The sequence below is a fragment of the Diadema antillarum genome, unplaced genomic scaffold, assembly GCF_040938485.1.
Source record: "Diadema antillarum isolate AM-2024a unplaced genomic scaffold, OU_Dant_1.0 scf00000072, whole genome shotgun sequence".
NCBI classification, from domain to species: domain Eukaryota; kingdom Metazoa; phylum Echinodermata; class Echinoidea; order Diadematoida; family Diadematidae; genus Diadema; species Diadema antillarum.
This window is the reverse complement of record NW_027270961.1, coordinates 4,061,761-4,083,863: the sequence shown is the minus strand read 5'-3', so window position 1 is coordinate 4,083,863 and position 22,103 is coordinate 4,061,761. Positions and strand designations below refer to the sequence as shown.

Sequence of the window (22,103 nt, the reverse complement as noted above, 5' to 3'; positions counted from 1 at the left end):
TGAATTAGCATCGCAACTGCCATAGGCATATACACGAATTGACCCACCTCGGATGACTGTGTGTAGATCTATTGCCAAAGAGCGACTGATTTGTATTGGAATGCACTGTGGAATGACAGATTATGGAAAGTGACTTCTTTGTGTAAAGAAACTACTTATAAGTTAAAGAGTTATTATATCACGTATAATATATATGGGACAACAAAATTCTCTGTTCTGATTGTTGTGTGTGTGTGTGTGTGTGTTTGTGAAAGCTGTTATGGTTGAATATAATGCAATGCAATTATAGAGACAGACCAAAGAGTGTTGAGTGATGAGGTGTCAATGTAGTTTCTATTGTAACTCAGAAAAGTTTTGACTTTACATGGTACACCTGTAAATCGTTTATAGGCCTATCTATCAATTTCATGTTGCAATGTTAGTTACTCTGAATATCGTAATATATTATGGGAACATATGGTATATAGATGTAAACGCCCGCATACAGTACTTTACGGTCAGAACATGTCTAAATTTCACACTTTGTTATTTAATGTTATGCCGACCTATCTAGACACGATTGACCAATAATTAGATGCATCTAGCGGTAATGCGATGAAATCACAAATCATAGTACCGTTATGCCTTTCTGGTTTCAACTATCATAACTTACCAACTTATCCTAACTTCTTGTCTACATGAGATAGGTGGACAACATGCAAAAAAGACAGTGGAGCTGCAGTATGCAGGAAATACGATATTGAAGTGCGCATGCGCATATCAAAGGGTCGATGGAGCCTAGCCTGCAAGATAGCTCGCATGCACATACAGTATACTGTGTGCACGCACGGCCACACGGTGGACGAGAGCTAAAGAGAGAGGGAAAGAGAAAATCAGTTTGCAAAGGCGGTGAAAATGGCTGAGGGAAATATATACGAAGTAAGTACGAAAATTGAATGTGATTTTGAAATGGAGCTGTGATTATCAGTGTCGTATGAGTGATTTCTGAGAGTGATTACTATTCAACCTTACACGTGCTTTAGGCGTCATGAACATCTGGGGATTTCCGTAAAACGCCGTTATTTTGCCTTCATCGTAGGTCGAACTCCGCAGAGATTACGGCGGCATAGAGGCGTGCACTGAGTGTCAACGGTGCGCTGCTCGCATGCGTTTGAGCGGGCTACCGTGCATGTAGCTACGTGAATGGATGATCGTGCATAGTAAACTTGTGTGTCGGTAGATGTCTGCTAGTCGCGCTGAGTTGCTGGGAACAGTTGTGCTGACACTTCGTGTCGAAGAAAGTTAACCACTTGTGTGAATGGAATTCTTCCGGATTATTGATATAAGTTTAGCACATAATGTTACTTTGCTTACTGTCGCCAATGAGTAGTAGGGATTTATGAACTTGCGGTACACCTGTTTTTATCTATTTTTGTCTTTGCTGTAAAAAAGTGTGCCCCAATTTGAGAAGTAGATCTACCGATCTACCTAGCATGCACGTTGTTTTTATCAGTGACACAATAGTTCAACGGGTTCATGCCATTGATGGCAAACGAAGCAGAACATAGTCAATGCACTTGCTTTTTGAAAGTTAAACGTAAGTGGAGGTAGTATTGGAAATCAATAGTTTTGATCTCATGATAATGGGTTACTGTAACGAAAATGTTCATTGATGTTCATCTATTTCCCGCGCAGGTTACATGTAAGTCAAGAACTGCCTCTTTTGTGAATGACATTTTATACCCAGCCCTGGTCTCCCAGGACCCAGGAAGTTCATACTTGATGACTTCTCTTTTAACTGATGCTGTACCTATGACCGCATCTCAGTGTTCTTCAAGATCGGATGAGATGAGAATTGAAGTAAAATAAAATAATAAGAAAATGAATTCATGGATTGTTTCATACAATAAATTTTTTTTCATGTAACTGGAAATATGATGTCCATGCTGAAGGAGTGGACGTTTTAGAACAGGGTAATTTTTCAGGCTCCATCGAGTCTGGTGATTTTCACTTTCAGGTGTATTTATTTTTTCTGTCACTATTTGATTGAGGCCAATTTTGGCCATTATTTGGCAAAATAAGACTCAAAAACATATAATAGAGGCATTTACAATGAGAGCCAGGCAGCCTTGAAAGCATCTTGTGGTGTTGTGCTTGTATTTAGGATGCCTACACATAAAAAAAGAAATACAATGTCAACATTACAAATCTGTGTCAAGTCAATTAGATAAATAAGACACCATACTCCATACATATTATATACACTCACACACACACAACACACACACATGCAGTATACATAAGGATAGAATCTTGACAGGATATGCTGTTGAAGTTGCCATGTTGCTGAAGTCGCTTAGATTGATTTGTATCATTAAAATGTTTTTATTTGTTTACTAGTGTGACATTGCCTGGAATTTGTTAAAATTTCTACATTTCAAAAAAAGTTCACCTTGGTGTACTGTGAGGAAAGTACACTTAGTGTGTTCATTCACTGATATTTTTTACAAGTAAAAAAGAAAAACGAAATATCAAAGACATTGTACGAGTGTAGCTACATCATTTGTGCTGATGGATGTTTTAAATGTCATGCCCTAATGAACGTATTCATATTTTGATGAAGACAGTTTATGAATATTTTTCTAAAAGTGTAAGCAAGGCTTCTGGTTCATACAAATTGCATGTAATTGTTAAGTATCAATCATATAAAAGTTTGAAGACAAAAATTACTAATTTGCATTGCCTGTGACACGTATTGTTTTATAGGTAACTAAAAGACACTCGTGCAGCCAGCACTAAAACATAAAAATGGAGCTTGCTGATTCTTAGTAGCTGCTCCCAAGCTTTGGAATGGCCTATGACCAGTCACTGTGGACCAATTTGAAAATTGCCTAAAAACTCACCTTTATATTACTTAATAGTAGTTATGAAGGACGCAATTCAGACACAATTTTACTGCAGTTCTCCATGGAATTCTATTGCAAGGTGTTAACTTGCAGGCAGAACAAACATAGCCTAATGACACAAGATTGACTGAAACAGTCAATGGTATGATTTTGTCTCTTCTAAGTACTCCCACATTAATTTATAAATCACATGGAACATAACTGAAACATTAAAAAAAACTAAAGAAAAAAAACTTGTGCAACAAATATCTGAACAAATAATCAGCTTAACCAGAACTCCCTAATTATAGGGCTTCGTCAGAGGCCCTGCAGTGATACCATCACCCTGCGTAAATTTGCTACAAGTGCGCTGAACAAAAATTTATGCCTGGGACTGTGCTCCCTACACTTTAAACTTTGCAGGGTTACCACAAACTGAAAGTAGCAATCTGAGGTGACAATCGAACAGTGTTTCTTGAAAATCTTAAATTTATATTTTTAAAGGAATATGTGTCATCAGTAGTCATCACGGTCACCACACACGTCTTTTACACGCTTTGTCTGTGGGAGCCCGGGATGGCGAGGTGCAAGCCCCTTCCTTAGCGCACATATATTCCGCATCGCTCACGTTTGACGATACTGCAAATTTCCGGTATCGATCAATGAACTTGTACATTGTAATTTGATTGGAATCTTCAGCATTTATCTTTTATGTAAGTGGGATTTCAATATTAACTCCGTTGTAACCAGAATTTTGTTATAACCGTGTTCGTTGTAATGGGAGTGCACTGTATAACAATTAACATGCAACACGAATAACTTGCATGTATTGTAAGTAAACTTGTACAATAAAACAAAATACAAAAGCTGTATGCCACTGTGGAGGTATACAACATTTAATGTAGAGCAGAATTAAACTGTATCAGGTAATTCAGATAAGATCCAGAGCAATATGTCAGTGATACCTGTACAGAACAGAAATTCTGCATAAATGCTTGACATTTTAATAAATAGGGAAACAGATACAGAGGCTGAGATGGCATAGTATGTCAATGAGACAAAATCTAATACTATGTTTCCGTCATGTCTTAGTAAAACATGGGTTGTGATCACACATTAAATACCATGTAACATTGTAAGCTGTACACAACTCTTGATAATGCATGGGTTAGGATCACTTTTGAAATTAAGATAAATATTTTCCAAATGAAAATCAACTAGATTAAAAATAATTTACCATGCAATGAATAGACATTTGATTTGATTCATGCTACAGTACCGACAGCGAATTATTTTCCATGCGAACATTTGGGAATATTTCAAAAATGCGCAGACATTCGCAAATATGTGGAAAATAATTCGCTGTCAGTACTGTATATCTGTGGCGATATCAAAACATACAGTGAGTTACAAAATCAAAAGCAGAGACTCCAACTCTCCCGCTTTCGCCGGGAGATCTCCCGCCGAAAGCCCATTTTTGCAAAATCTCCCGTTCTCCCATTTGAGATGCAATTTCTCCCGCCCTGGCTCTGTGTCTCCCATTGGAAAGGATTTCTTACTTATTGCCATCGTACAAGTATGTTGAAAAATAAGCCTTAGATAGCACGAAAGAGCATCTAGAACCCGAGAGCTTCCAGGGCCCGCTTAAGGGCCCTGGAACCTGGCCTCGAGGAACTTCGCGCTCGTGATGTGCACGAAGCGCACATCAACTTGGAGTCTCCCGTTTGCTAGAGGTTTCAGGTGGGAAAACCTCCAGATCAGAAGGTGCTTTGGGTTGGAGTCTCTGCAAAAGTGTTAGTCCAAGCCGCCTGGTACACAGTCAAAAACAATTCAAGTGTATCTAGATGTAGCACAGTGCACTCCCGTTATAACGTAAACGGTTATATCGAAATTCCGGTTACAACAAAGTAAAAATTCAGGCCGCAACATTAGAAGCTGTATATTTTTATTATTTATTTGTTCGGTTATAAGGAAATTTTGATATAATGAAAGAAAACTGCTGGTCCCGAGGACTTCGTTATAATGGGAGTCCACTGTCATAGCAATCATAACATTCCATAACAGTCTCTTGATAAGGAAAATACTGGTACTGACAGATGCCGAAGAGGAACTAGTCCCAATACGAGGAATAATCCCAAGAAGACCATTTTCTCAATATCAATAACATAATCACCAAGTCTAGTTTGGATATTTTGCTCCCATCGGGGATATCTAGAAGCATCAGGAGGTACCTGGATAGCAATTTTTTGGGTCAGGAACAGGGGAGTCGTCGGCTGGAGTAGAGAGGTTAGGAGGAACTCTAATAAAGGCATCGGAGTAAGGGGATGATGAAGCAAGATCAGCAGTTTGGAAATGGTGGTCATTGGGAAGTGAAAGAGGAAGATGAGTGGTAGGAGGGGCAAGAGGCAGAGAACCAGGAGGGATGGCTGGATAGGGATGAACCTCGGTGTCTCCATCGTGGTTGTACAATTGTATTCTAATTCCACATAAGGCGGTGTGGGACTATGATGAACAGGAGAAGCGACCTTCAAGCAGTTGGCCAGTCTGACACGGTAGGAAGAGCTGTGTAGCTGGTTGCCAACATACTTCCAACTCAGTTGAGCAAACTAGAAAATGTGGTCTGTAATGTAGTTTTGACCAATCAGCATGGATGTATGCGAGGCCACCAACGCAGGTGAGAGACCTGTCTCATGTGCTGCCCTGTCCAGAATGCATGAGACCAGATGTAGTCTAAGACTTTTCATTGTGTGGGTGATTCTTCTGCAGCTGGACATGACAGGCAGTGATGAGATCCTTGTCTGAAAAGGGGATCTGTTCGCATGTGAACTGATCATATTGGATAAACAAGTTTCTCTTGCTGACAGTTCACAAGATCGAAGATGACTGTTACTTAGGCAGGCAATGGCAACACAAGGTCACAAATATGATATAGGTGTGGATGGGTCATGGCAGAGGAGTTCATCTTCCAACTCAAGCACTGCTTTTTCAGCAACAGGGTTATTGTCCTTGCTCTTTGCATGTCCTAGCTTGATGCAGATATTGTGGAATTAAAGAAAGTTGTCATGGCACAGGGTAGAAAAGCCAGGAGCAATATCTGTGGGGATAAATGTCAGTGGGCCATCAAGAAGTCTCAGTTCAAGGCAGAGTTGGAGAATGGCATCATGAAGGGTGTTATGAGTGATAAGGTGGGTGGCAGTATTGAGGTGACTGTTTCGCACAAGACAAGAACAAGTTGATGTGAGCGCCTCAACACATCATCTGCGAATAAGATACCAAGTACTGGGGAGAATTGAAAGGGAGACACAGTGGTGGCACGATGCAGTAACCTAGTGGACGGCAGGCTCCATGTCAAGGGCGTGTACAAATACCGGGATGTGACTGTCTTCAGTTGATGAGCAGTAGGATGGTCTAATTGGACATACGGAGAATGTGAGGACACCATCGACAAAAGATTGAGGGACAGTGACTTCTCAGGGAACTCAAAAGGCCTCCATCTCCAAAGGAGTCCTTCTCTTGGCTACCTGGAAGTTGTGTGTGACATTCCAGATACTGTGTCCTGGGTTGTGTACCTAGGACAAGATGGACATGAGTATGTAGTGGGGATGGGCATTCTGACTGAAACTTGATTTATGCCGTTTGAGATGTGTAAGGGTACGAGTCTCCCTACAGGATGTCATCTGCTGAAATGTGATGTACAGCAGAGTTGACCATCTGTGCACACACATGTGCACACTTGACATGATGAGTTGTTGCATTGTTGCATTGTGACTTGCAAATTTGGATGAAACATTTGCCGACCCAGAAAGGTGTCGAGGTACAACTGGCATCTGCTCACTGTTGATACTATAGTGGACACAAGGGGGCTGGCAGAAAATTCACCACAACTTCTCAAATGCCTCGATGCGTGGTTTGCTGTCCGTAAGGACAGATGTGCGTTGTCCGGACTAAACGGTGTATTTGCTGTAAAAAGTGCTTGATAGAAGCAGCAATAGATCATGGCTTCCACCTCGCATGGGAACGAGAAGACATCCTTGGAGAGCTTGGAGTGCAGTTCATCAGTCCAGAAAATGGCATCCTGAGACTGATGACCAGCAACACTGCCATCACATGCCATCATACTGGCAAAAGATTGCAAAGTATAAGATTTTGATCATAAACTCAAACTAGGGATATTTCCCAGACCCCCACCAAAATTCTCAGTCTGCCAGTGTGAATGCTAGAAACTGAAACTTCATGAAGTTTGTCACATGACCAGTCCTCCATCTGTTTGCGTGCTGTGCCTCTGAAGGATGTGGTCATTGTGATGAACGAGGGTGAATTGTTATGTCACAATCACCAGCTGTCAGATGGCATACTTTTTCTTCTTTCTTGCTCACATGCACTACTGACTAAAACTTTTTGATCCAAAGATTGAGAATTGGACAAAAGATTGCAAAGACATTGTGATCTTTTGCCAGTGTGACCAAGGCTATCGAGAGAGGAAGAATGGGGGGGGGGGGGGGAAGGCAGGGATTTAATGTGGGCAAGCATCTTGAAAAGTCTGATGAAGAAACGCATCTTTGATGGTAGATGGAAGCGTGCTGTTAGTCCAGCAATATGACTTGGGTTGGCTTTGAGGGTGCCGTGAGACCATATTCATATGTGGAGAGGTTGAGCCCTGCCTTGCTCAGCACCTGGAGGACATGACTGGACCCCAATTATGCAATTATGAGGGTCTCTTGTGTGTTACCACCACATTCCAGGTCACCAGCAGGTTTGACGACAACACCTTCCATCAGGAGATCACCTGGCGTGCGACACATGAGTTCTTCCAGAGAGGTTTCTGAGCGAGGCATTCCCATGGCAGAGCAAGTGTTAGTATGCATGCACACACTCTATGGCAGGGCGTGGCAATGCTGCAGTACTGCATGGACTCATGGGACAAGGGGATCTGATAAAATTCATTTGTCAGATCTGAGGCAGCCATGTACTCCCATTGGCTAATCTTGTACAGACTGGAATCGACATATCTGGCAAAAGCGATAGTCGTGGTTTAGAACAGCAACCAAAAGCAGTCATGAGTTGGTAACTACCACTGGGTTTCTTTACTAGGAAAGAAGGATTGAGGTATTCCACAGTGATACCAGTCATACCTGGGGGAACAAACACACCAAGTGCTTTCGGTTTATCAAACTTGGCCTGCAAATTGACCAGCTTGTCCCTGGGGTATGGGGGAGGCAGCCTTTCCTCTGTGGGGGTTGAACGGGCCCCATGTCAATGACTGCCTCGAAGGGGCCAACAGCACCATTGTCCCCTTGAAATGAGGACCAAAGATTCATGGAACTCAGTGTGTAGGGTTTCAAACTGTTGCTTAATGCTAGTCAGAGGAATCCAATCTCGGTCGTCTTCACCACAGAATGGTCATGAGGAGAGGTACAGTGGAAAAGATCTGCAGGAGGTGAGATCACATCACATGGAGTTACCTTTAACATCCTGTGAAAACACTGGGCACCTCTTACAAATGTTATTATGTCACAAAACTTCAGGGTAGATAGAGAGTTTTGGAATGCAGAGTTTACCATGAGACAATGCAAGGGGTGGGCCAACATCAAGTTAACCCAAGATCATTAGACCAGATAAAGTCAAGTCAAGGTTCCAGGGCAACACTGTCATCAGCATGAAGTTCTGGAGGAAGAAGCACTGTGACTGACTGTGACTGACCAGGGAACACGGTGGTCGTTTCAGGTGGTTCAGGTTGAACGCATGCACAAAGAATGGCAGGTGATGGGTTGGTTCACAGGGTGGACTCATAATGAGTACATAGTGCCATAGCTAAGGGTAATTTGATGTCTGGCAGGTCATATTGCAATATCATTGCATTCTATGAAAGTGTACTAGCCAATACCTCAACATCAAGATTCTCTACAAGGCCATCAAACAAGAAGTGCTTGTCATTACGACGAATGTTAGAGGGGTCTTGCAAACAACTTCAAGGGGGAAAGTCCCATCAGCCTGGTAGGCAGACTGGCTGCTATCAGTTATTTTCCTAGTGTTTTTGCGGTTGATGCTGGCATCATGTTTCTGGTTGCACCACTATCTACAAAGATGCATACCGCGTGGCGTACACAGACGGCATCAAAAGAAGGGGATTGTGGAATCTGAATTCAGCGAGAAGATAGGGAATCCTCGGTGGGAAAGTATGGTGTAGGAGGGTAGGGTGAGTGAAGGGACTCGCCCATGGAATAACCATCCTTCTTGTCTTTGAAGTTATCTGTGAGGTTATCTGTGAGGTCATCTCCTACATGACCCATAAGACTTGCAACTTGTCTGAATTTGGCCATGTACTGCCTGCCCTGTTCCACTAAGTATGTACAGTCACTTTTCAAGAAGTGATTGCTATTCCGACCAGCCTGGAGACAGAGAGGACAGGACTTGATACGACCTCAACACCACTGGGACTTGGCTGATAAATTGAGTCGGACCACTTTGAGTGGACCAAGGGAAATTGTTTTGAGGTCTGAGGGTGCATAGTGCTGGACCCTCGAATATGCAGCACAGTTATTTTCAGCCAAAAGGCTCTCAAGTGCCTGTAATATTTCAGGCCTTAATGATGCAAGTGTCTGGTAATGCAGGTTGATGAGGTAACACTGCTAGAGACCAAATGCAATAGGATGTACCAGTCACAGAAATTCGATGAAACACTCAATCGTAGAAGATAATTTCTTGTGGAAACGGCACACACTTGTGACGACCTGCGCTTTCTGTTGGGCAAGTATACATGCCACCTTAGAAGCATATTATGTGTGCATGAGAAATAGCCTGTCTCTCTTGAGGAAAAATGCACCGCCAGCGGCCACTGGTTTGTATAGAAATGTATGCGAGGAACTCTAAACAGGAGTCTTTTTCACCCCCCCCCCCCCCCACTTTGTCTTAGTTCTACCACTTGTTTAGGTCTGGCATGTCCTTTAGAGGTTCCTTTCAGGTAGAGAGGACTCTACAACAGGGGTATTAGAATCTCAATCATGTTCATGTATGAACAACACATGAGATTTTGTGTGTGTGTGAGTAAATAAACTTGCAAGTGAGGGAAGGCAATGTTTTAGGGAAAGAAAAAAGGTCATTACTGTCCATAGTGCCTCTTGCTTGCTGTGATCTTATAATATGTATACTGTTAAAATGTAATGATTGTGTACAATTTCATGTCCTTCTGTGTTGATAAGGCTTCTTTTGTTTTTGTTTGTTGCAGAAGCAATGCAGCTCTATATTTCCAAAATTTGTCGATGAAATAATCACCCTATTCTATGCTATTATTTATAGTGGCAATATTTTTTTAACTTGCTGGATCAATGACTTATGTGTGCAAGTGAGCAGCATTGCATTACAATCACTTTGATTGTAATTCATTGAAAATATGCTAGCTGCAGTCTTTATGAAAAATGTACTATGTACGGTAGTTGTATGTATAGATACTTTACAAATACTGCACATGTAAATCTAGTGTCACAGGGTAATTTAGTTGGTTTCTGTCTTGCAGTGTAGTTCCTGTTATGATCACCATTTCGTAGTCCAACCTACAGTAGGGCCTATGTATCAGACACGGACATGAATTGTGTTTACTTGGTTTTATTTTCAAGAAAAATTGTGGCATTGTGAAAATATTAAAACTCAAAATGATAATGTCTTGTGATTGTTTTTTTACCCCCAAAGGTGGATTAGATACAATTATGGACTTCTTCAATTGCTGCATGTGTGGTTGTATGTCTATTATCCTAAAAAAGATTTGTCATATGTGACACTGCACCTCAAAATAAACAAAAAGTCGCCAGACATGAATTTTGAGGTTAGACCATATTCTGAAAGAGCAGATTTTAAGCTTTAAAATGATATATAACTCAAATCAAATGGACTATCCTAACCTATCTGAATATTGGAAAGAAAGCACAAACTCAGGAAAAGTGTGAACTGAGAAAAGAGGCTCTGAAGTACAGTGTCTATTCAAGCGCTTAATCTTTACCAGACCGTGCTAGCTGTGCAATGAATGGGACAAAAAACAGGAAGTAAACCACCAGAGTAACAACAATGAAGAGATTATCAGATTAAACTGAAATTAAGCATGCCTCATTATGTCCATAATTAATGCCAACTTTCAAAGCCGTAGAACTATCCTTTCAAAAGTTATTAGAGTTGAAAGTGAAGAGTGTGGGCAAGGTTTTTCAGAAATGAAAAAGGGATTCTAAAGACACACCTTATCACACTATTCTACCAAAAATGTTCGAGATAAACTGCTGAAAAAACACACTTTCCTGCCCGTTTTATGATACCAAATTTTAGCATAATGTAAAAGAAGACCCACTCTTTCAGAAAACATGAAAAAGTCAAATTCGGCTAGGTTGACCCATTTCACTTATTTTCAGTCCTCACGCAAAATCAGTGCGTGCGACTTTATGTTCGTTTTGAGGTGCACGGTCACATACAATGATCAACCAACATTTGTCATACAGCCATATACTGTATATTTAAAGATGCATATTTTTGTTCCAAGCACATGCTTGTACGTAATAGACAAGGTCTAGAAATTTGGGTCTCGCTCCTGATTGTGACCCAAAATAACATCTTATTTTGAATGTGATGAGAATAGTGCTAATGTTCCATCCACATGCACCTATGTGTCATGTAATTGAAACACATGTTTCAGTTATTTTGTAGAGTTATGAATCCATTAGAATGTTAGAAGAAACATCTGATAAAAGTCAGGGGTTAAAGGTCAATACAAAAGTGAACACATTTTGCTCAGAGCATTTCCGAGGAGAAGATTTTTTATGCCTCCACCACGAAGTGGTGCCAGAGGCATTATGTTTTCGGGTTGTCCGTCCGTCCGTACGTACGTCTGTACGTCCGTACGTCTTCCGTCCGTCCACATTCGTTTACGCGATAACTTAAGTAATATTGACTGGAATTTTACCAAACTTGGTCCAAGTATAAAGTATAATGGGGCAATTACTTGATTAGATTTTGGGTGAAATTGGCTGAAGGCCAAAGGTCAAAGGTCAATTTCTAATCATGAAGTTGTATCTGTTTACGCGATAACTCAAGACTGGATCAAGCAAATTTCACCAAACTTTGTCCGAGGATGTATGATGGGACAATTACTTGATTAGTTTTTGAGTGAAATCGGACAGAGGTCAAAGGTCAAAGATCAAGGTCAAATGCTACAATTTATCTGTTTACGTGCTGAAAACTGGATGAAGCAACTTTCACCAAACTTGGTCCAAGGATGACATATGATGGGGCCATTAGTTGAGTAGCTCTTTAGTGAAATTGGCAAGAGGTCAATAGGTCAAGGTCAAGGTCATATGGCAAAAATTTCCCCCATATCTATGCAATGCACAAAGGTATTTTCTTGAAACTAAGTGTAGACATGTACTGTACTACTGCGGTAAAGATTCTCCAGAGAGAGTTTCATGTCATAAGGTCAAAGGTCAAAAGGTCAGGTGAAAATGTTACAATTTCACTTTTCTCGCAAATTGTTCAATGTATCTTCATGGAACTTGGTACATACGCCTGTACTGACTGCAGGGATTATGTAGAGAATTTAGGGGTCATGGGTCAATAGTCAGGGGTCAAAGGTCTAGGTCAACTCCTCAAAATTTCACTATTTCCCTCATATACTAATATATGCAATGCTTGCAGGATTATTTTTAAAACTTAATATATGTATTACCTAATGGAGATTCTCTGGGAAATTTCCTGCCAGAAGGTCAAAGGTTAAGGGTCAAAGGCCAGGCAAAGTGCAGAAGAAAAAAATTGTATTTTTACTGTAATTACACTTCTTCGTCATAATGTGAAACTTACTCAATGCATAAACTTATAAAAGGGTTGGTCAAAAGTCGAGTAAAAATCCTCAATTCCCCAAATACATGTAGGCCTACCTGCACTCTTTGACGATTATAGCAAACCTAGTTCAAGGAGAGTGAACATTCAAGACATTTCTGACAAACTTGTCATTTCAATATTTTGCCAGTACTGTGAAACTGTCATCACACATTGTGAAGACATTGTACTATATGCACCTATTGGGAGAATCATGCATCATAGCGGAGACATACCAGCCACCATAGCGACATTTCTAGTTTTTTTAATGCCTCTGCCACAAAGTGTTGCTGTAGGCATCAAAAATGTTTTCTGATTGTCCATCTGTCTTTCTGTCTGTCTGTAGTCAATTTTGTGGGTGATGGGTCTGAAGAACTGTTGATGTATCCATATGAAACTTGGCATTGTATGAGTGGACAAAGCTGTGCCTTTCAACTTTTGGTGCACATGCTCAAAGTCAAAGGTCAAATGTCAAGGTCATGTGCTAAATTTTTACTACTTCCCCTTTTTCTCTGCAATGCCGTAATGTATTTTCATGAAACTTAGTATTCATAAGTACATGTACAATGTGTATTACCAGAAAGAAGATTTTCAGACCATAGGGAAAGTTTTGGGCTGTAAGATTAAAAGTCAAAGGTCACAACGACATGAAAATATGCATTTATTTATTTTTTTCTCAATATGAAATTGCTCAGGGCATCTTGATGAAACTTAGCCTACCACTTACATAACCATGTATTGCCTTATATTGATTCTCTGTGGAAGTTTTGGATCATGAGGTCAAAGGTCAGGTCAAAATGCTAAAAATAAACTATTGAAAGCTTTATTTTTTTTTCCCCGTACCTAATACACATTGTGTATGTAGTGCAATTAAACTTGGCACAATGCATTACTGCTTAGTGATTATGTAGGGAAGTTTTTAGGCTGTGGGCTCAAAGGTAAAGGAAAAATGCTAATATGCTAACTTTGGGTGCACATGCTCAAAGTCAAAGGTCAAATGTCAAGGTCATGTGATAAATTTTTACTACTTCCCCTTTTTCTCTGCAATGCCTGAATGTATTGTCATGAAACTTAGTATTTATAAGGTATTTATAAGTACATGTACAATGTACATGTACAATGTACATGTATGTATTACCAGAAAAAAGATTTTCAGACCATAGGGAAAGTTTTGGGCTGTAAGATTAAAAGTCAAAGGTCACAACGACATGAAATATGCATTTATTTATTTTTTTCTCAATATGTAATTGCTCAGGGCATCTTGATGAAACTTAGCCTACATAACCATGCATTGCCTAACATTGATTCTCTGTGGAAATTTTGGATCATGAGGTCAAAGGTCAGGTTAAAATGCTAAAAATACACTATTGAAAGCTTAAATCCCCCCCCCCCCCCCCCCCGTACCTAATGCACATTGTGTATGTAGTGCAATTAAACTTGGTACAATGCATTACCGCACAGTGATTATGTAGGGAAGTTTTTAGGCTGTAGGGTCAGAAAAGAAAAATGCTAACATTTCAGCTGTTTTCCATACAAGTGGCTTTAAATATTGTCATGAGAGTTGGTGTGTTATCCCAGTTACCAATATTTCCAAATCATGTGGAACAACAACATGCCATCTTGCATCGGTCCGTATGTACTGCAGACCTGTTTGGAAAAAAAATGTGATATGGGAGAGGCATACCAGTCTTTGTTTCTTTAGTGCCATGAAAAAATAAGCAGATGCAGCAGATCAGGAAAAATGTGAATATCCCAAAATATAGAAACTTAGGACCGACCATATCAGAAAGTGGTTTATTGAACATTGCACCCATTGACCCTGTGAAATGGTATCTTTTGATGTGGCTTTTTCCTAATTTCATGGATGAAAATTCTTATGTCTGTACTGAAGACTTTTTTCATTATCATTATGATTTTGCATAATTTTGAAACATTGGTGTTTTATTATTGTCCAGGGAAAAACCTGTATGTTGCTGCATGTTACTGCATTGAACAACTAGTAGGGATTTCCATGCATTTGAAATCAGGACCCTGCTGCATAGTAACCAACAGTTAAAGCAGTTTCCATGACAATGAACAGAAATTTTGAAAGCTGATTGATTGTTGCCATTGTAGTTGACTAGCTTATCAGCAGTGATATTCAGTGTCATTGGGCTGTGGTGGATTTTGTATGAAGGTGCACAATAGTGGGAATAATGCACATTTTCATGGCAATGATTGACAGATGAGGTCATTTCAAGAATACTGGTTTGGAAGGATTTTTTGTGAGCGTTCCCAAGTAATCTGAAGAAAAATGAAAGAAAAAAATCGTTAAAAATATATGGAATGTTTCTAGATATTCGTTTCACCCCGCAAAAGTGATGTTGAGGGTATCATAAATCAACACAAATCAACATGCATTTGGATTTCAGGGCCCCTTTAAGATCAGGATCTTGATATTCACGACCTTTAGCCATTTTGACTGTGGCTTATGAGAAAGACTAGAGACTTTCTGTCTGAGAGCATATGAGGATGTCTGGCTGTCTGTCTATCTGTCTGTCAATCATGTCTGACAGTTTGTGACTGATACCCCTTTCATGCCTAGCAAATTTCACCTGGGTGCACCCTGGTGAACCTGGAAAAATGTAGTGGTATGAAAGGTCTTGTGGATGAAATCCTGTGGAAAATGCCTTATGACTTTTTAAAAAGAAATTTTACCTTTGAACTGTCCTTGGTAAACTGCAAAGTACTCCCTAGTACTAGATGATGCCATTGTGCAAAAGGCATGAATGTTAAACTGCCAGGTGAAAAGCGAAGGCCTGTATGCCAGCAACATCTTGTGCGTAATTTCATATGTGTGCCATAGCATGTATTTCCACTGCAGAGTGGACAAGAGAAATTCAACCAGGGTCTCATTCACTTGAAAGTTTGAAAGAAATTCTTCCCTGGTATTCCACATTTCATTCCCTGGTAAATCTCCAGGGTAATCTGTTGAGTAAGTAGTGTGAAAGGGGTAAGAGTTTTGTAAGACCACTTCTGAGTGCATGGGAAGTACACATTAGACTGTACTGACAACCCTGTATTAATCACTCAGAATAGAGAACAAAAGAGTTGCCCTTACTTTCCACAAGCTTCATCACTTCACTAACTATAAAACACATTTGTTTTGTTTCTGTGGCATTACTATGCCACCATACTGACTTGTATAGTTGAGTAGGATATATTGCCCCCAATTTTTTACTTCTTTAAAACAAAGAAAGAAAATAAAGTGGCTTTAACTTAATCACTATATGACAATTATATAAAACTTTCTCCCCATACTTTAGATTTCAGACACAGAATGGTATGAAACTGGTCTGTATCAGTTAGCACTAGAAGTATCAGATGCTTCATGTTGATGTATGTGACCATGAGTGCATGTACAGACTGTGCCTTTAGTATGTAAATTTTCATTGGAATATTGGTTTGCAAGTATATTTACGGCAGGGAATGATTATTATTAGCCTTTGTTTCTGCCTTACGCTGCAGACTGGAAAAAATTGCTCATCAAACTTTCCAATATCTTTTGAAGTTTTGTCTGTAAAAAAGGAGCTCTGAAGCTCCGTACTTCAAATGACTCCTGACATTCAGAATCGTTCTTGTCACCCGCAGTATGAGAAATGATATTGCTCACTGTATGAAAGATGAAAACTCAACAAGGTCTTGCAGTTTTGTTTTGTTTTTGTTTTGTTTTTGTTTTGTTTTTGAAAAGCATATGCAGAATATTGCATTATAATCACAAGTAAATTCATCACAGGGATCCTGATTCATGAGCAGTCATAAATTCCACGCTCTGTGGAAAATTCACTTGATTTCAATACAGTAGATTTCTCCTATGAAACACCCCTTGTCAAACCGTGGGTTAATATTACTTGTTCTCAATTTTTGATGTAATTTAGTCAGCTATTCTGCTAAAGTTGATGTGGGACCAATATCTAATGTTTCAGGAGTATTTGCAGTATGCATTCATTATAAATGAATATGGTCTGAATGGCCATTTAAATCATAAAAAATCCAGAATTGCATGTTTGGATCATTGTCCTTACGTTGAGAGGGAAGGCGCCCCGTTATTCAAGCCCTCCCTACTGCCCCTCATCCCTTACCAGAGTAGCCAAATGTCCCTGTTTCTGCAGGAATTCCCCTGTAAAATGAAATATCTCTCTTCTTCCTCACTATCAAAGAAGGTCAAATTCCTCTCTGATTTGGGAATCAGTTTTGCGTATTGGGATGCCCGTAGCACTCGGGGTATCTCTGTAAAAGTTTTGAATCTCCCAGATTTTGATTTGTGAATGTTAGCAGCCCTGCCTCACACGTGTAGGCCTGTCCACATTTTCGTTGATCATCAAGTTTCATGAAGACATGGCAGCTGGTTTCACATGGCATGCCTGTAGTTTCAGCTCCAAGTACTTAATGTCCATATGTTTCACAGTGCTCAGGTGCTATCAGGGCTTTCATCTAGGTTTTCCTTGTTATCATTTAGCGCTCTGAATTGTCTTCGAGTTACCTCCTGCTGAAATAGTACACACTGCCGCATGAATGTTGCATGCAAACTATGAATTCAATATTGTGATAACAGCCTCTAAATGAAGTGATGGAGCTGCCCAATCTTATGAAGACCTCGTACCACACTGCTTTACAATGTACAGAGCTACATATTTGAATTCTGTGTGAAGATCGCATCAGAGACAAATCACCTTGCACAGTCCAAGTTGGTGGGAATATAGACAGTGCTCTGTTTTCTAGAACAATAGCTAGGAGGCCAAGAATAGTACTTGCCTTTGGATATTTTGGATTTCCTTACAGCTGTACTAGGGATACCTACACTTTTGAAGGTATCTTCTGTCTTCACCTAATTTCTGTGGAATCATGGATCTATTGTATCTGCTTAAATAATATACACGTGTATGATCAACCAATGCAAGAAATTAATGTGATATCAAACTGTGCAAAGTGATTTGCAGTGTAGACAAAATAAGGTGAATCTGGTAGAGAAACCACATGTAGGGAATTTCCAGAAGAGAAGCTGGTTCAAGTAGATTTTATTTCTATAGATGCTAGATGCAACCTTAATATGTTTTAGTGCTCTCATGGGGTGGAATAACCTGACCTTTTCATATTACTAGATTCATTCAAAGATCCATTTTCACTGATAATAAAACCTTTTTCTGTTAAGTTGTAATGCTTGAAAAAAAAAATCATGACATTTTGATTAACATCATTAGATGACTGTGCCAAAAGCCACCCAAAACATAGTCAGAAAAATCTGACTGGAGTTTATTCCTTTAACTTTATATTGTATGCCGTGCTGATTTGCAATGAGAATGCTTACTGCAGAAAATGTGACTATTTTGTGTCATATGACTTCCACTGGATGTTAGGATTCCTCCCCATAGCAACAAAAAATTCATGCAGCTGCTGTATGCACCATAATTATATTCAGCGAGTCTAAATTTTCACGAATCAGGACTTCCCAACGATTTTGCGAGGGTGGTTAAATTCACGATCAGTGAGTACAGTACTGCATAAGAAATGTATATAATGTGCAAATTCATATCAGAATAAGAGTCAGTATTTTCATGTGTCTTTAAATTTGTGAATAGCACCTGACTCACGAAATTCTCGAAAATATAAACCTTCCGAAATATTTGGCGTATACAGTACTTGGCCAGGCTGTCGTTAACCTCATAGCTGTAGTCGCAGGCTGCAGACTGCTGTAAGCAAAAACTTGCAACTTATCTGTAAATGCTGAAACGTGCAATTTTTTGTTGCAATATTTCCCAATGAGAATGGACCACGTGATAACATTTTGTCATGAATTCATATACTCTGCCTTTTCTCTCTCCCCCTCCCTCTCCCTCCTCTCTATCTCTCTTTCTCATTTTCCCTTCAGATAAGATCTGAGTTAGTATGCAAATGAATTATAGTGTTTGTACAAGGTGTGCTAAGTTATGGCAACCCAAATGTGTCACAAGTGTTGGCTGAAATAAATGGATCCGCAAACAAATGGAAAAACCAACAACACAAGGACACTAGAACTTTATCGCAAGAAACACTCATTAGGGTACCCCACCTGTATGCCTTGTAAGAATGCATCAGTCAATCAGTTATAATTAACTCTGTTAATTTGAACAAAACTTTATTGTGTTTGAACTGTTTGTCTTTCACTTTATTCCAGTTTAAAAAGGGCAAGGATTGATTTCTTTTATCCTCATGACTGAACTGATATGTTAGACTATCTCACTTGTGTAAACTTGGCAGTGAGTTAAAAATGACGGCACAATTCTGTCTGCTCATGAGAACTTCCTTTATGTTCACAATTCAGTAAAATGAGTAGAAATGCCTCAAAGTATTGATCTATAATATATTGTAGCTTGTGTCTGATGGAGCTGATTAATCAATTCATCAGATGTCATGTGACAAAAACAAGACATGCATCAAAGGCATAAAGACAGACTTTGCTATGACAGATGATAAACACTGGCCATCAAAAGTGTATATTGCATGAGATTAAAACCTGCTAAAGCCATTGCTGAGCCTACTGCTCGTTTAAATCAAGTCAGATGGAATATGTTCCTTCCATGTGTTTTGTAAGCCAGAGTCAGTTTGATTTGGCCATGCAACAAAATTATGCATACGCTCAATTACACCGCTCTACGGTCTACGGTCCCTGTGCCACATGAACTCAGCATGACCCGTCACCTTGATGTGTGCAGTCTCCAGGAATAGGATAAAGAAGTTATAAAAATGGATTTCCTAATCCGTCAGGCTCGCCGATGAAAGGTGCAAATCTCTATGAATGGAGAGCTGACCTGCTACTGTACCCATTTGGTGTATTCTCGTGCTTCTTGGCTGCTAGTACTGATAAGTTTGAGCCTGTATGGGAGAGTATGAGAGCAGTGATATGGACACCTTGCCACATTAGTTAGGGAATGGTAGCTTTCGTGTAATATTACCCTCACCTTCTCATTGATGCATTTATCAGAGCGTGTGATTGATATTGATTGCGCAGTGCAGTTCAAGAGAAGCTGAAAATGAGTCCTTGATATGCTCTGTGCTTTGAAATAAAGTGTTTGTCTACTGTAGCGTTATGTGAATGGCTCTTTTTTTTTTGAGACATAGTCCCACATATTCATTATTGTGTTGACAAGTTATTTTTTTTTTACAAAAGCCATTAACAGTGTTACGACCAAAATCACTCCGAGAATGATCGCACAAAAGAAACAATCAACTGATGTTCAGGCGGTTTATTAACAGTGATATTGTAGGTACAGACTGGTAATCGGTTTCACATCAGTACAATAATGATCAATAGAAACAAATATAAGTCAGTAATGGAATCACTTACGTACGCATTACACGCAATATCCCTGGAAATGTCCAAATACGATGCTCGATGCACAAACGAATGATCCGCGATGCACCGATGAATAATTCCTCTGACGTAACTCCAGAGGCACAGGTTACGATAGTCCACGGTATAGATCCGGGGTAAAATCCACGATATACGTCCACGGCGAAACGTGCAGAGTCCAAATGTTGTGACGACCACATCCAGTTGATGCGTTGAATGATGATTCACTTAATATTGTCCAGCTAGGAATCCAGCCTGTCACAGCTTTTCCATAGCAATGTCCATTGACATAAAAATGGTGTCTATCCCCAATGAAGGCAAATTAATTATCTGCAGGCAAAATGTCTCTCAGGCCTTATCTCCACAAACATAACAGGTCAGCAGGTAACACAGGACTGACTATAACAAGTCGCTTCAGAGCCAGAAGTGACGTAACTCTCAGAGCAGAGGTGTTGGGTACTCTGCCTACTGCAGAATTTCTCTGGCTTATATACTATCCATTCACCCCCTTCTAGCACATTCTATAACTCTCTCCAACCTACTAGCCAGTCCAAGTTCCAGGAAACCTGGATGACTCACTGCCTAACTATGTACAAAACATCATTACCAAGAATAACTACCAATCACATTGGGCTACAGGGACAGTGCCTCACTCAGCCAAACATGTAAGCACTTCCCAGAACTTTCTGGAACTGGGTGAAATCATTCTAGATTGAATGAGCTATAATGTTTTTCCTATTCCATGCATGTACTGTATAGCTACATTGTATACCACCTAGAAAATTCTCCACTGATCTGGTCAGCCTGTATGTACTATATGTATACCACATAGAATGTTCTCCATTAATCTGGTCCACCTGTGTACATACACATTAAAACAACCATGCATACAGTACATCATACATGCACTGTTAACTACTAGTGTGTACATTTGTGACACCATCCCCCATGGGAAAAAGAAAGCCTTGCTGTAGCAAGGGTTTCTTTTACCTTCACAATTTCTCATTGTTATTTGCAACGAATGTGAGGTAAAGTCCAAGTCAAGCAACAATAATCACATACTATCACATGCCTTTTGGATAGCTGTATTAATTCCATGTTCTCTTTTCATGGATACTATTTACAATGATATTGCTTGGATTCTCGGAGCTTATATAATCATATCAAACTGTTTTGCACACATTAATGAATATGCTAAACACATACACTGGAAATAATATGCGGTGAAAACTTTTCACCTTTGATACTCTCTTCATGTTACACTCTTGACAGAGCGTCGGCAATTACATTGTTTTTGCCTGCCACATGTTTGATTTTGAGTGCATATGGCTGCGTCATCATGCTCCATCTGAACAACCTGTTGTTCTTCATTTTGAACCGGTCTAAAAAGACCAAGGGGTTGTGGTCAGTATAGACCGTGATCTCCCCTTTGCTATTTGTCAAGTACACTTCGTATTGCTGGAGGGCAAGGATGAGACTGAGAGCCTCCTTCTCAATAGTGGAGTACTTCTTCTGGTATGTGTTCAATTTTTTGGAGAAGTAGCTAACTGGTCGTTCAGTGCCTTCTTCATCTTCTTGGAGCAAAACCGCTCCCACTCCTACATCACTAGCATCTATTGCCACCTTGAATGGCTTTGCGAAGTCAGGAGCTGCCAAAACAGGCTCATTAGCAAGGACTGCCTTTAGTTTCTCGAAGGCTCTTTGACACTCATCAGTCCAGGTGTACTTTGCCTTGCCCTTCAGCAGGTTTGTTAGGGGGGTGACTACAGTGCTGAAATTCGGTACAAATTTCCTGTAGAAACCAGCCATGCCCAGAAATCTGAGCAACTCCTTCTTGGATTGGGGGATGGGAAAGCCTAGTATAGCCTCTACCTTGGCTTCTCTTGGCAATACTTGTCCCTGACCAACTACATGCCCGAGATACACCACTTTGGCCTTTGCAAATTCACTCTTTGCCAGATTAATCACCAATCCGGCCTCCTTGAGTCGATCAAAAAGTTGCCGCAAGTGTGTAATGTGCT

General features: G+C 40.0%; 1 protein-coding gene across 1 annotated transcript in view; it reads left to right on the top strand.

Moving 5' to 3' along the window:
- The first annotated feature begins 894 nt into the window (after positions 1-894).
- The window catches only part of LOC139717211 (chromodomain Y-like protein 2), a 45,720-nt gene continuing 24,511 nt past the window's right edge, over positions 895-22,103 (top strand). The window contains exon 1 of the mRNA XM_071628712.1: positions 895-918. Coding sequence (XP_071484813.1) covers positions 895-918 — 24 coding nt within the window. The remainder of the gene's footprint in view (positions 919-22,103) is intronic.